At 47.0% G+C, this 13253-nt stretch overlaps 1 protein-coding gene across 4 annotated transcripts in view; it reads left to right on the forward strand.

Annotated features, from left to right (window-relative positions):
• ASTN2 (astrotactin 2) overlaps positions 1 to 13253 on the forward strand; it is an 885184-nt gene that overhangs the window by 307488 nt on the left and 564443 nt on the right. For all 4 annotated transcript variants that reach the window (XM_058694362.1, XM_058694365.1, XM_058694363.1 and 1 more), the window contains one exon: positions 2387 to 2494. In XM_058694362.1, the coding sequence (XP_058550345.1) occupies positions 2387 to 2494 (108 nt within the window). The remainder of the gene's footprint in view (positions 1 to 2386; positions 2495 to 13253) is intronic.

Consider the following 13253-nt stretch of genomic DNA (forward strand, 5'->3'; position numbering starts at 1 on the left):
CATTACAACATGCTGTCTCAGGGGAGGGAGAGGGCAGGTATTAATCTTTCCATTTTCCAGAGCATTAATTTGGGAAGGGCGTGTCACAAATGGCTGAAAATTTGAACTTGGCCTCGGTTACACATGGGTACCAAGTCCTACTTCACTCATTATTAGCAAATCACTTTTGTCTTCTGAACCTTGGTTGCCTCATCTGTAAAATGGGCTGATATCAATATACCTCCCTCCAAGGAGTACTGTTCGTTTGGAATAGGAAGGCGTATGTGAAGTTCCTACCATAGTACTTGGTGCCTTGATGCTTTAAGGACCGTCTGCCTTCCCTAAGGTTCCCTCTTGAGTTGTTTCCAGGAAAGCAGTTTGCATCTAGAAAGCTCACCTGTGGAGCCGGACAGACGAGCCTTGAATCTGAATCCTCATACTCATCAGCTGTGTGACCTCTGGCACCTAAGTAACTTTGCCCACACAGGTCCTTGTGCCTTTCATGATCTATTTTGTTAATTACACTTTCCTTATGAGAATTTCATGATGAGGATTGTAGGCAGTAACATACAGACATCTAGGCACAAAGCAGATCATTCCACATGTTGCTGGAATGGATGAATGCATGCACAGTAACCATATTGTAGACAGAGTGTCTCAGGCAGGGTTTCCATATACCGAATGCCATTTCAGATGCCCTATAGAGGAAATGACATAGGAAACTCTCTCTTGAGTTGAGCAATGTTTCCCTCTGATGTATGTTTTTCTGTTCCTCGCGTAAGATATTCAAACAGGTAATAGGTTTGTTTGTAGGGCACTTGACTCAAAAGTTACAAAATATTTGTAGTGAAAAGTGGTCTCCCACTATCCCTAACCTTCATCCTCTTCTCCATCCAGGACAACCACTTCTACTAGGTTTTTGAGTCTCCTCCAGAGACAGTCTATCGATGTCAGTGTCTGAAGCTTCTGTACCTGAGGCAATTTCCCCAAACAAAGGCCCTTTGCTCTCCTGCCCACCCCCGTGCCCCCAACACTCTCTGCAGCTCTCCCCTGACTGTATCCTCTCTGGGCACAGAGTTTACTAATGCTTTAATCCCTCTCTTCACACACTCTGTGCTTTTTTGTTAGTGATTACATATGTGTGTGTGTGTGTGTGTGTGTGTGTGTGTGTGTGTGTAGCATAGAGAAAATAAAAATTATCTGTATTCCTCCCTGCACAATTAACTGCTCCTAGTATTTTGGCATATATCCCTCTGGTTCTTTATCACTTTTGGAATCCACTGTTCATAGCGTGAATGCCTCGCCCATCGGCCTTCCTGTTCCTGAGTGTGTCCCTAAACAGCCCTTGCTCCCCTTTCTTCCTCTGTATCCTCAATGTCCCCTGCCTCACCCAGACCCTCGTCGCCTCTCGCAAAGGGATCACTGAGCCTTGCACCTGCTTGCCCTCTGCGGCACCCACTCTGAGGCCTCTGTGGTATCTGTCGTGGCATGTGCAGCTGATGAACTCCTCTTGCCCTGGAACCTTCTGTGACGCCCATAGGAAGGCCCCTTGTCCTCAGTGTGGCCCTCAGGGACTTCCACCGTGTGGCTCCAGTGATCCTTCCAGTCAGTACTCCGATCAGCATGGCCTCTGCCCACCCCGCTTCCTGTCCCCAGGGATGCTCAGGCTCTTCCCTTTACCTGCAACTCCATTTTCTGCCACTGAAGTCCCATTCATCCTTTCAGCCCTGACTTAAAATCCCCCTTCCTCCATAAAACCTTCCCAGGTCCTCCGTGTGGGGATGGATTGCTCTCCCCCATGTTCTCAGCATCTCATTGTGTGGAAAAACATAACCATGAATTAGGTTAAAGGCTCCTTAGGATCCCATTTATCTCGTTGACTAGCTTACGATCCCCTGGCTGGCACGTACTGGGCTGTATCTATCTTTGGATCTCCAGTGTCTCACTCTTGGCCTGGCATCTAGTAAGCACTTGCTTGAAATGTGTATGAAATTAAGTTACCCGAAGTGTTTTTTTAGAGGCAGGCTCATCATATGAAGCAAAAACATAGCTGTCAGTTAGTACCCACCACAGACCAGATATTTTATATATTATATCTCCTTTAATCTTCAAAGCAACCCTACAAGGTCAGTAGTAACTGTCCCCGTTTGGTTAAGAAACAACCCAGGGCTCAGAGAGGGGAGGTGTCCCTCAAGGTCACACAGCTTGTGGCTACCATGTCATGGTTAGAACCCAGATCTGCCTCGCTGCAGAGCCCAAACTCCTTCCATAAATCATGCCAGCTTCTGGGTCACTTGGGATTTTACAGAAAGAAGTCTGGTGATGGGGTTGCTGATCTTTGGGTCGGATGAGGGATTTAACAAGCTCCAGGAGGCCTCTATGACTAATGGATTGTTGTTCCTTTCAGGGGGAATCAGCTTTGGGAGAACCAAGGGGACTTCAGGTTCAGAGGCAGATGATGAAACACAGCTGACGTTCTACACAGAGCAGTACCGGAGTCGCCGCCGCAGCAAAGGTAAGGGAGTCCTTGGGAAGGTTCCGGAAGGTTCCAGAACTAGCGTGTGCAGGACGTATGCCTGGGAAGCAGACTTTGTGCTCAGGCACAAACCTCGGCTTTTCTTCAACCTTGTCCTGATCTGGTTAATGCAGCCTGGCATCCGAAACCCTGGCTACACCAGTGATGGTCCTTGTATAGCTTCTTTATTTGCTCTCTGTCCTACGTCATTCCCCAAAGGATTTGGGGAAGAATTTTTTTTTTTAAGTTCATGCAGTTAAAAAAAAAATCCAGCACAGGAAATGAAATAATGAAGGGAATCAGATTGCAAGCAAAATAAGAATAAAGAAAATGATTCAAACCCAGGTTAGATCGATGCAAGGTGATCTATGCCATCCTGTGTTGTGTAGTTCTTGGAAGGAGCTGGCAATTTAATGCAGAGATTTAGCAATCAAAGTCCAGAAGGAAACATACTCAGCAATAAAATGTGCAGGGTCTATGGGCTAGAACCATTTGTTCAGGAAATTCTCTTTACCTGACAACCAGGACCAGAGAGAAAGTTCTGTAGTTGGTTCCTATAAAGAGGACTCCTTTTGACTATCTGGACTGTGTCTTCAACAGATGAAATCCATATTGATGCATCATTATTTCTCTCAGTGACACTAAAGGTAAGGAGACGTCAGATGCAGAAGCGGCACTCCAGAAAGGGCGACAACCTTGGTGCTGAGGTCCACTGTTCTTTGATGGTTACACATACTCCTGAGGGGAGAATAGAGAGTATTTCACCCGTGAATGTAATTCCTCATCCCTGAGTGTTTTCTAATGATGGGGATATAGCAAATTCAAGGTTGCAATCTTGGAAGAGAACAGAGGGGCATAGGCCTGTAATCCATGCTTGTGATTAAGGAGCGATCCAGGGGCTTGGACCAGGCCTAGGAAGAAGCAAGGGTCCTCTGGCAACTAATCAAGGCATGTGGCCCTCTCACCTCTGCACCAAAGTGGGCTGAAGAAGGACCCAGGGTAGGGAAGAGGGAAAGAATCTCCGTCGTGAAACAGTTTGCGTGCATTCCACGCATGCATGGTGGACATTCAAAGATCATGAGTCACGTAGCTTCTCTGGGCAAATTTTGCTCTTAGGCAGGTATCTACCTTCCCTATACCTCAGTTTTCTCATCTGTGAAATGGCCTTCATAGACCTAGAGATGAATTTTGGTTAAGTTACAGAAAAAATTTGTCATGGCACCTGCTAAGGTAGACATTAGTAATGTGAGTTCAGCCCTCATTGTTGGTTTCCTTATGTCCCGTACCCTGGCACCTTTCATCGAACAGGCCCTGTGTGGGGAGTATCTCTTCTGACACATCAGCTTGGAAGGTTTCTCAGCCTTGGAATAATCAGGCCTGCTTCTCACCCCTTCCCGAGCCTTGGCTCACTGGTATCTTGCTGTGTTGGGGATTTTGGAGTTAGTGATGGATGATATTCTTGACCCGTCTTCTCCTTCCCCCAGTCCAGCAGCCAGAACGAGGGCTGGAGAAGTCGGTGGGTCTCCTCTGCAGGACTGGGCTGTTTACAACTAACTGGAAAAACATCCATCACAGAGCACGCCTGTTGTAAATTGGAGTTAAACTTTAAAAAGAAAAGCAAATGTGAGCCACTGGATTGGAGATAAACAGTTTGGCCCAATGCCTCCATGTGCTGCGGAACGCCAGGCTGTGTTTCCAGGGTGGGGAGGACACGGCTGGGATGCATCCTCTCCTACCTTCCTTCCTGGCCCCTCCTGCCAGCAGACGGCTGCCACTCTGTCCCTCTGCGTGTCCACTGATGGCAAGCCCTTCTCCCTCCCTCTGCCTCTGGCTCCCACTGTGTCTTCCTCTTCCTTCTCAGTGTCCTGGGCTGGCTTGCTTGCCTGCTTGTTTAATTTCTGTTTCTCTTTTCTTGTTCTCCCCTTTTCCTCTCTTCTTCCCTCCTTCGTGTCTCCAGACTTCCTTCTCTTCATCCCTCCGTCTTTCCTTTGTTCTCTTCTATTTTCTGTTTCTTCTTCTCTCCTTATTATCTCTTCCTCTCTTGCCCCTTTCCCCACCACTCTCTCCCCTCTCTTCTCCAGCTGTCTCCTGGGGGATTCTTCCTTCCTTCTTTCTTCCCCCTTTCCTCTATCCTGCACTTCTTATCTCTTTTCCTCCTTTCCTCCCTCCCTTCCCAGGACCCCGGGTTCATGACCTGAGCTGAAATCAAGACTCTGAGGCTAAACTGACTGAACCTCCACTGGTATTCTTGGTTTGAAATGAGGTAGTGATAGCGCCCTCTTGGGGTCAGTGTGAGGATTAAATAGGAGCCTGAACATCTTATAACTACAACCCCCAGCAGCAAGCTCTCCCCTCTTTATCACCTTCATCCCAGTCGGTATCACCTCCATCCTTTGCTTGAAAACAGCTAAAATCCCTTCTCAACCATGACACTTAGTGTCTTCCAGTCCCTTCTCAACCCTGCAGCCAGAGTGATCATTTTGAAAATGTAAGTAGGGATCATGTTGCTTCTCTGGCTAAGAAGCCTTCAGTCCTTCCTTCTGCGTTTCGGATGAATGTGTTGACTAGTTGGCCGCCCATTTACCCCGGGCTCTGCGTCCTCCTGCCACCCAGGCCTCTTCTCCAGCACTCTCACATCTGTCCCACCAGAACTTTCCTGGAACAGCCACCCCCCGCGCCACCCTTGGACTCGCTGGGACATCTCCACTTAAATGGTATGCCTTCCGCTGTGTCATCCCATGCCTGATTGCTGTTTCCTTATGTGGTAGCTCCTGCGTGCTTACCCTGCAGACTTCATCCCCACTCTAATATTCTATTTACCAGTGTGTTCTCTGGGTGATGTCTGTATCCTCCACGGAGCTGGAAGCACCCCAAGGAGAGGCACATTGCCATCTGTACTTACCTTCCCATCCCCAGCACCTAACACAGGGATGGGTCCGGGGTGGGCACCGGCGTAATATATTTGAATGAACGACTAACGAATGAATGAAAGAAATTTTTGGCCCGGTGTCTGGATTATTATAAGTGCCCAGGGCGGATGCTGCTTTTCTGTCAGCCTCTCTTGTCTTTGCTCACTCCATTTCCACGTGCAAGAAAAGGGTCTGCCCCTGGTGAGCAGGACTGAGGCCTCAGCGCTGCCCAGCTCTTGTACTTCAAGGCCTCCAGGGAAGGACATGCCAGGTAGTGGGGAGGAGGGCCTAACTCCTGAGGTTGAAAACCCACTCTGCCTGATTCTTTGAGCACGGTTGGAGTGTGTGCAATCTGAAGGGATGTGACAAGTTCAGGAGGTTCCCCAGCAGAGAAGGAAACACCTAGAGCTAATGGTCGAGAGAAGGCATGGGATGGGAGGAGAGAGGGAACATCTAATGGGGTTTTCCTACCTAGTCTCTCTCTAGCATGTCGATGTAGAAGGTGCTAGAGTCAGCTACACCTGGCTGTGAATCCTGCCTTTACCTCATCCCCTTGGTGTGGCCATGGGTGAGCGGCATCGCCTTCCATGTAAAATAGAGCTGTTGACACCTGTCTCCCAGAGTGCAAGTCCAGAGATGGGAGGTTCCAGGACTCCGAATATTTTTCCTTTCTCCCAAAATTCCCCTTTCCTTGGAAACATCCCGAACCCAAAATTAAGTCAGCTGAAATTTCATTTTTGGCACTAGGAGCGACTGGAAAGGAGATTTATGATAGTCTGAGATTCCACCCTGGCTTCCTTGAGGCTCTGGTTTTTTGTAAGGGCCCTGGGACTGTCATTCAAAGGCGTCTGGGAGAACCAGGTGGAACCCATAAGCAGAGAACAGTAGTAATCAATATGGTGAGTGGGCAGACAGGAAGAGGGACAAAGAACCTGAGAAATAGGGACTGAGAGACCAAGATGTGTGTGTCTGGTGAGATTTCCTGAATCAAGAGTCAGCAACCTTTTTAATATCAATGGCCAATTCATAAACCTTTTCATCTTGCAGGCCATGCAGTTACTTTTGAAACTATTCAACTCTGCTCTGGTACCTTGAAAGCTTCCAAAGATAACACATAAATGAATGAATATACGTGTGTCCTAAGGAATTTTATGTCCAAAATCAGATGCTGGTCCAGATTTCACCTGTCACTCACAGTTTGCTCACCCCTACCCTAAAACCCCCACATCATATAGGTGGCCCTCACTTGTAGGACTGGTCCAGGACACTTGAGTGAAATCTCAGAATGCTTTGTGTAATGAATCTGATCTCCTATCATGCATGATCTTGCTGCCTAAAGGAGCCTATTTATCAAGCACCGAGGTCTGTGTATGGTCAAATAAATAATCATTCAATCCATCACTTGTTTGGGGTATGACAATTCTGACTGTACCGCACAGGATTAACTAATGAAGTAGCTGGATATGATAGGTTCCCACTGGGCAGAATTTCACCTTTATTAACCAGAGATGACACTCGGAAGGACAGTGGACCCAGAGTTAGGAGATACGTATTGAAGTCTGTACCCCTACCACTGACTCACTTAGTGACCCTTGCCAAGCACATGTCTTCTTGAAGCCTCAGTTTTCCTATCTGTCAAACAACAGTATTTATGCCTCATGTTACCAACTCTGAAGCTCATTCGAGTCTAACTTATATTTATGAAACAAACAACCTTACTAAGCATGATGCTGGGCATTGTGGGAAATGGGGCCTAGGCTGCAAGCCTCAAGGTGGTTATAATCTCCTAGGGGGTGATGCAGTTCACACAGAGAAGCAGTGCTGATCAGGATAAGCTAGTGTATAATTGAAGGGCCAGATGAGAAGTGCAGATGGCCTGTCCAGCCCCAGGCACAGTGCTGAGCAGCAGACAAAGCAGCTACAGCTGCTGGATGGTTCCAACAGTGCAAGCACCCGGCAGGGGCCTCCCAGCCCGGCTCTGTGCGGTTGGCCCTGTGGCCTTGGGCTACTATTTCTCCCTCTCTGGACTTTGGTCTTCTCATTAGCTGGTTGCCCAGCCAGTTTCAGAAACCCACATTTTCTTCTTCCCAATCTCATGCACTTTCTTCTAGGCTTTGCCAATTAGTTCCCCAGCAGCGAGAACCAGAGCATGGCTGCCCGCCCTGCTTTTGCCTATATCTTTGTTTTAGTTGGTAGTTTTAATTCTTTGATTCTTTTTTATTAATTTTTAACGTTTATTTATTTTTGAGAGACAGAGCAAGCACAAACAGGGAAACGGGATAGGGGCAGACACGGAATCCAAAGCAGGCTCCAGGCTCTGAACTGTCAGCACAGAGCCCAACACGGGGCTCGAACCTACAGACTGCAAGATCATGACCTGAGCTGAAGTCAGATGCTTAGCTGATTTAGCCACCCAGGTGCCCCTTAATTCTGTGATTCTTAAACTGAGATGTTCTGTGAGTGATAAGAACTCTTGAAGTATAAACTCAACTTTCTGCTAAACTGTATGGATATGTGAATTTTTCTTTTTGATTTTCCCTGCCTGCATGCACGCATGTGCAAACATGGATTAATCCCCTCCTAAGGGAAAAGGACAGGTGAGGGAAAATTCAAGCCATATGTGCAGAAATTGACGCCTTTGGGGCTTGAGGGTAGGATACCATCCTGAAATAGAAGGGGAGGATGCCAGGGTGGAGCAGAGACTCTGGGAAGTGGGAATGGGGTGGCATGAAAGTTTAACAGATCAGTACCTTCCCGTTATGAGGGGAGAGGCTACGTGGTGCTCTGGGGAAGGGGGGCACAAATGGGAGCGATGGCAGACACTGGGAAGAGCCCGGGTCTGTGGTTTGGGGAATAATGGCACATGGGCCAGAGAAATAGACAGGAGCCACCCCATCCTTTAGCCACTGTTTCCTTTCAGAGCACAGGATTTTTTTCACTCCTAAAGAAAGGACTCGTTCCATTTTGTGTATACAGAAACAAAGGCTCAGGGAAGGGAAGCCTTTTCCCCAAGGTGACAGTGTTTGCCTTTTCAACTGGCAAAGCAAATGGGACAAAATTTTAACAGCAGGGGAATCTGGGCAAAGGCCATACGGATGTTCTTATACTTGCAGCTTTTCCATCAGTTTGAAATTATTTCCAGACCAAAGTATTAAGTCAACAGTTGTCCTTCTAGGCTAATTCTTGGCTTCAGAAACAGCAGGTAGGGGTCCAAGCCCTTGGTCTGCTGTTTCCTAGCTGTGTGGCTTAGGGAAAGGCACTTTCCTTCTCTGAGCCTCAGTTTGTCCTGGGTTAAGGAGGATCAGTCTAGTATTAGTCCTTCTGTTCTTCCTTAAGCTTGGTGTGAGGGTTAAAGGAGATCATGTGTGCACAGGACATACTTAGCTGGGTGTGCCTGCCTTGCGATCACCGTTCATTAAATGGTAACCAGTTAAGCACAGCAAAATGAGTGCCTCAGACACACATGGTTTCATGGCCTTTTTTTCCCAATGTGTTGACCTGCACATTGGTTTTGCTTCTAGAAAAAAAAAGACTAAACCTTTTCAGTAAGAACATGAATTTGCTTGGGCTGACCTCTTGGGGACGTTGCAATATGGGTTTTCCCTTTGCGTCCTTGTGCCTTGCCTGAGGTCAGCCTCTTCCACAGTCACACCTGCAGGATGCTTTAAGCTAGCCTGCAGGGCACTCTTCTAGGACCTTCTACTCAGAAAAGGGTAAACACCAAAGATTGGTGGCTAGGTATTTAATCATTTTCTAAGCCTTTGTATCTAGAGTGACCTTGAAAGAGTGATCCAGTACCCAAGCTGTGGAGGGAGGGAATGGTGGTCCTGGTATGGAGGGGACAGAGAAGCAGGGCTCCAAAGTCCTTATTTCCCCCATCCTCATTGACCCATCTGGTCTGCTCCTCCCCAGTAGCAGGAACTCATACAGAAGACAGCATGACAAAAGGTTACCTGGGGGCCCACAGGTGAGAGCATGCCAGCAGAGGTAGGCTTATCTGGTGATCCCAGGGCCTCAACATGGGGATGGGGAAAACCGGGGCAGGTTAGGACAGGGTGGAAAGCCAGGGAGCAAGGGTGCTGGGTGAGCTGGGTGGGAAAGATGGAGACAAGAACGGAGGGAGGAAGCACCAAGCACAACAAAGTGCCATGACTACTGGAAGGTTCCAATCCCAGGTGTTTGTTTATGAGAACTGACCAAGACTTTGAGCCTCTGGTTCCTTTCTGTCAACCAAGGAGGTAAAACTGGATGCTCTCTAAGTTCATGTTGGTAATACTATTCTGAGTGTCCGTTGACAGAAAAGTAGACAACCAGGAGGGAGGAAGAGGACAAGACAGGAAGCACAGTATGTGATGTACTGAACTTTCTCTACACCTGTCTGTGCTCTTTATATGCGTCACCCCACATGCTTTGGAAGAGTACCATCGGATGGGATTATTTTCATCTTCATTTTACAGATAAGGAAGCTGAGATCTAGACTACCATGGAGTAAGGAGAGCTGGGATTTGCACTTAAGTGGTTTGGTTTTAAAATCTGACCAGACCATTAGGTGATTGAGGTAACGCGTGAGACATGTACCGCAGTACCTAGAACAAGGCATGTGCTAGAGACAAGAGGCAGATACCTATGTCCTTGCTGATGCACAAAGCCTGCTGATCGGATCCAGGACAACTTCCTGGTGTCAACTCTAAGTCCTCCATGGCCATCTGCCCTGGGAAGAGCTAGGACCATGAATAAGAGTGGTCGGAACCAACTCAGGAACTGAGAAATAGTTCAATATGGAGGACAAAAGTGGTGCCCATAGGGACCAGCCTTCCCAGGGCACCACCAGCAGTGGGAGTCCTGGTATTTGGTCCCAGTAGGAAAACATAAGATAGAACTTCCACTGCTACATTGGAACCAACCCAGACCGATTTGTAAGAGCCTACTGTGCTTTTCATTCCCAATTCTGCTCTGAGTGATGTCGCTTTGGTAGCTTATCATCAGCTGCAGTGGATGTATTCACACCATGGAAACTGGCAAACACAGTAATGGAAGCTTCCCCTTCCTCCTTGGAGAGCTCATTGTTAAGCATTTACCATCACATCACTGAGAAGAACCTGTCAGTAAGAAGGAAGAATTTAGCTGCAGGCTGGGGTGCACAACCATTGTCTAGACATAGTCTGAGCAATCCAGAATTTACCCTAGGACCACTCCGTGCACTGAGAATAGGACAAAGGAAGCCACAAAGTCCAAGGCTCTGTGCACTGGATCTCTTTTCAGAAATAGATGACAGGGTCAGCTGGGGAGACTGGGTATTTAGGGCCTAAGTAGAAGCTTGGACGCTCTGGAGTGAGTCCTGAAACCTGGGTCAGGTCAGAGCCAACAGCAGGACAGCTGTCCTCAGCTGTGTGGTAAGGACTGTTGGAATTGGGTGGTTTTATGGCCAAACTAAACCTCTGAATCACTTGGAAAGCTTTTTAAAACACCAGTTACATATACTTATCTCAGGCCCATTACATGGGATTGCCTGGTCCAGGGGTACGGGTATTGGTATAAAATCCTTTCCAGATTCTAACTTTCATCCAGAGTTGAGAAAACTACGCGTTCCTTGACACATTAGCCCCCAGCACATCCCTGTTCCTCTTCTGGCATTGGGCCCCCATTGGGCCCCCATTGAGTGTATCCCCCCTTTCCCAAGCCAGGAGCTCGAGTAACAGTTATAAGAGGAGTAGCAATCTATCTAAACCATTCATTAAATGCTGCTTTGGTGCCAAGTCTATTGCCTAGTCACTAAACTTCCTACGTGATCAGTTATTGCCCTTGCGTTATATGTAAAAGAATGAAACTAACAGCAGACAGAGTGACCTCTCCAAGATCACAGAATCAAAATGGCCTTGCGGGTCTGAAGCTTGAACCCCATTTTGGTTAGTTCCAAAGTCTGTTGTCACCACACCCCAGTATTAGCCTCTAGGAAGATCTTCCCTCTTATCACAACTCTCGGTCTGGTAGATAGCTGTTTGTGGTTTGCATTAGGTTGATACCTTTCTCTGGATGGTTCCAGTAGCTTATGCAGACCATCTGGAGAGATTCCAGTTGCCCTCATGGAGAGATGAGACTGGGAGTTTGGATTTCTCTTACTGAAAGAACAGTCGAATGCAGAAACCTAGCTTTGATCTACACCTGCATTTGCCCCCATTTATTGAGACATTAGAGAAGAGAAGATTATGTATTCAGAATAGTTAAGGGCTAAAAATCCCACTGTCTGATGTCTCTCTTTTCTCCCTTCCCTCAAACCTCAGAGGAAGTAGACATTGGGTTGTTTTTGTTTTGTTTTGGTTTGGTTGTTGTTGCTGTTGTTGTTGGGTTTTCTTTTCCTCTTAAAGATTCCACCCAGACTACCTCTCTCCAACCTGCAGAAACATCAAGCAATGTTGGCAAATGAGGGTTCCTTGAATGCAATGAAGGAGGCAGACAACTTCAAAAACTCCAACCTAAGCCTGAGATGGTCCCTGAAATATTGTTTAAACTGTTCTCAGTTCTCCTCCTCCTTTGCGATGCCAACCAGCTCAGCACCTGACAGCCCAGCCCTGCATCGAAGGGAGGGAGACGGCTGTCAGGAATCAAATGGGAGACCAAAGGCGATAAAGCAAACATGTCATTTTTAGTTGCTTACAGTAGCGAGAAGGAATAATCAGTCTCTCTCACTTTCTTGTTTTTCAACTAGGCTCAGCAGGATTTTCCCCGCTGTTCCTTACACTGAGAGATTGCGACTCTCTGCCTCCCACCCCAAGCATGAACACTCTGTCATCCCCTTTTTTTTTTTTTTTTGCAATCTTGCGGGATGGCCAGGATTCTCTTACCTTGCAAAAATTCTTTCCCAGATAAAGAGGTGAAACCTACCAGTCAAGATCACCTGCTATGTGTCAAGCACATTGCAAGATGCTTGCATGTGTGACCTTATTTAGTCCCCAACTCTTACTTTGGGTGATCTTCGACAAATTGATTTACTTTCTAGGCCTTGGTTTCTTCCTCTCAAAAATGAAGGTGATAATCCCACTTTTCAGGATTTATGATTACTAAGTGGAATTGTGTGTCACTGGAATATAAGGTATATGAATGAAGATAGTGAGAAAAAAGGCTGGGAGTGGATCAAGAAAGACATTGAATACCAAGTTCATTCATTTTTATCCATTCCCTTGATCAACTAATATTTTGCTAAATACCTAATTCTGCTGAGAGTCTATGGTAAGGACCAGGTATATCATAACAAATAGACCAATGATGTGACTCCTCTCATCAGTTTTGCAGTCTTGCAAGGGTGAAAAGGGAAGAAAGAGAAGTATTTCACAAATAAATACATACATTAATATATCATTTCCAATGGGGAGAAGTGTCTTTGAACAAGAAAAGACAGAGGGAACTAAAATAATGGGGAAATTGATGATAGGCATCTTTGAAGAACTAACATTAAAGGTGCTACCTGAGGGATGCATGCATGGGGGCTGACCATGAACGCATCTCCTCATGAGCCAGAGAGAGCTTGCGCTTGAACCTATGTGAAATGGGGAGCCCAAGAAGGCTTTTGAAGAAGAGGGAGCCATCATCCTATTTCTGTTTTAAGCCTATCACTCTCTCCACAGTGGAGGAAGTGCCATTAGGAGGGCAGACTAGAGGTGGTAGACCAATTAGGAGGCTGTTGAGGTAGAAAGAGAGCACCTGGGAAGGGCTGCCTGTCAGGAACAGGTGGAAACAAAGTTAGAGCCCAATGACTGTCTGGCTCCAAGAAGGTGAGCCATCGAGGATTGCTGAGGATGAGCATCCGATTCTGGCTTAGGGGCTGGAGAGAGAATCATAGCACTGGGGAAGGG

The sequence above is a fragment of the Neofelis nebulosa genome, chromosome 12 (assembly GCF_028018385.1).
Source record: "Neofelis nebulosa isolate mNeoNeb1 chromosome 12, mNeoNeb1.pri, whole genome shotgun sequence".
In the NCBI taxonomy this organism is placed as follows: Eukaryota; Metazoa; Chordata; class Mammalia; order Carnivora; family Felidae; genus Neofelis; species Neofelis nebulosa.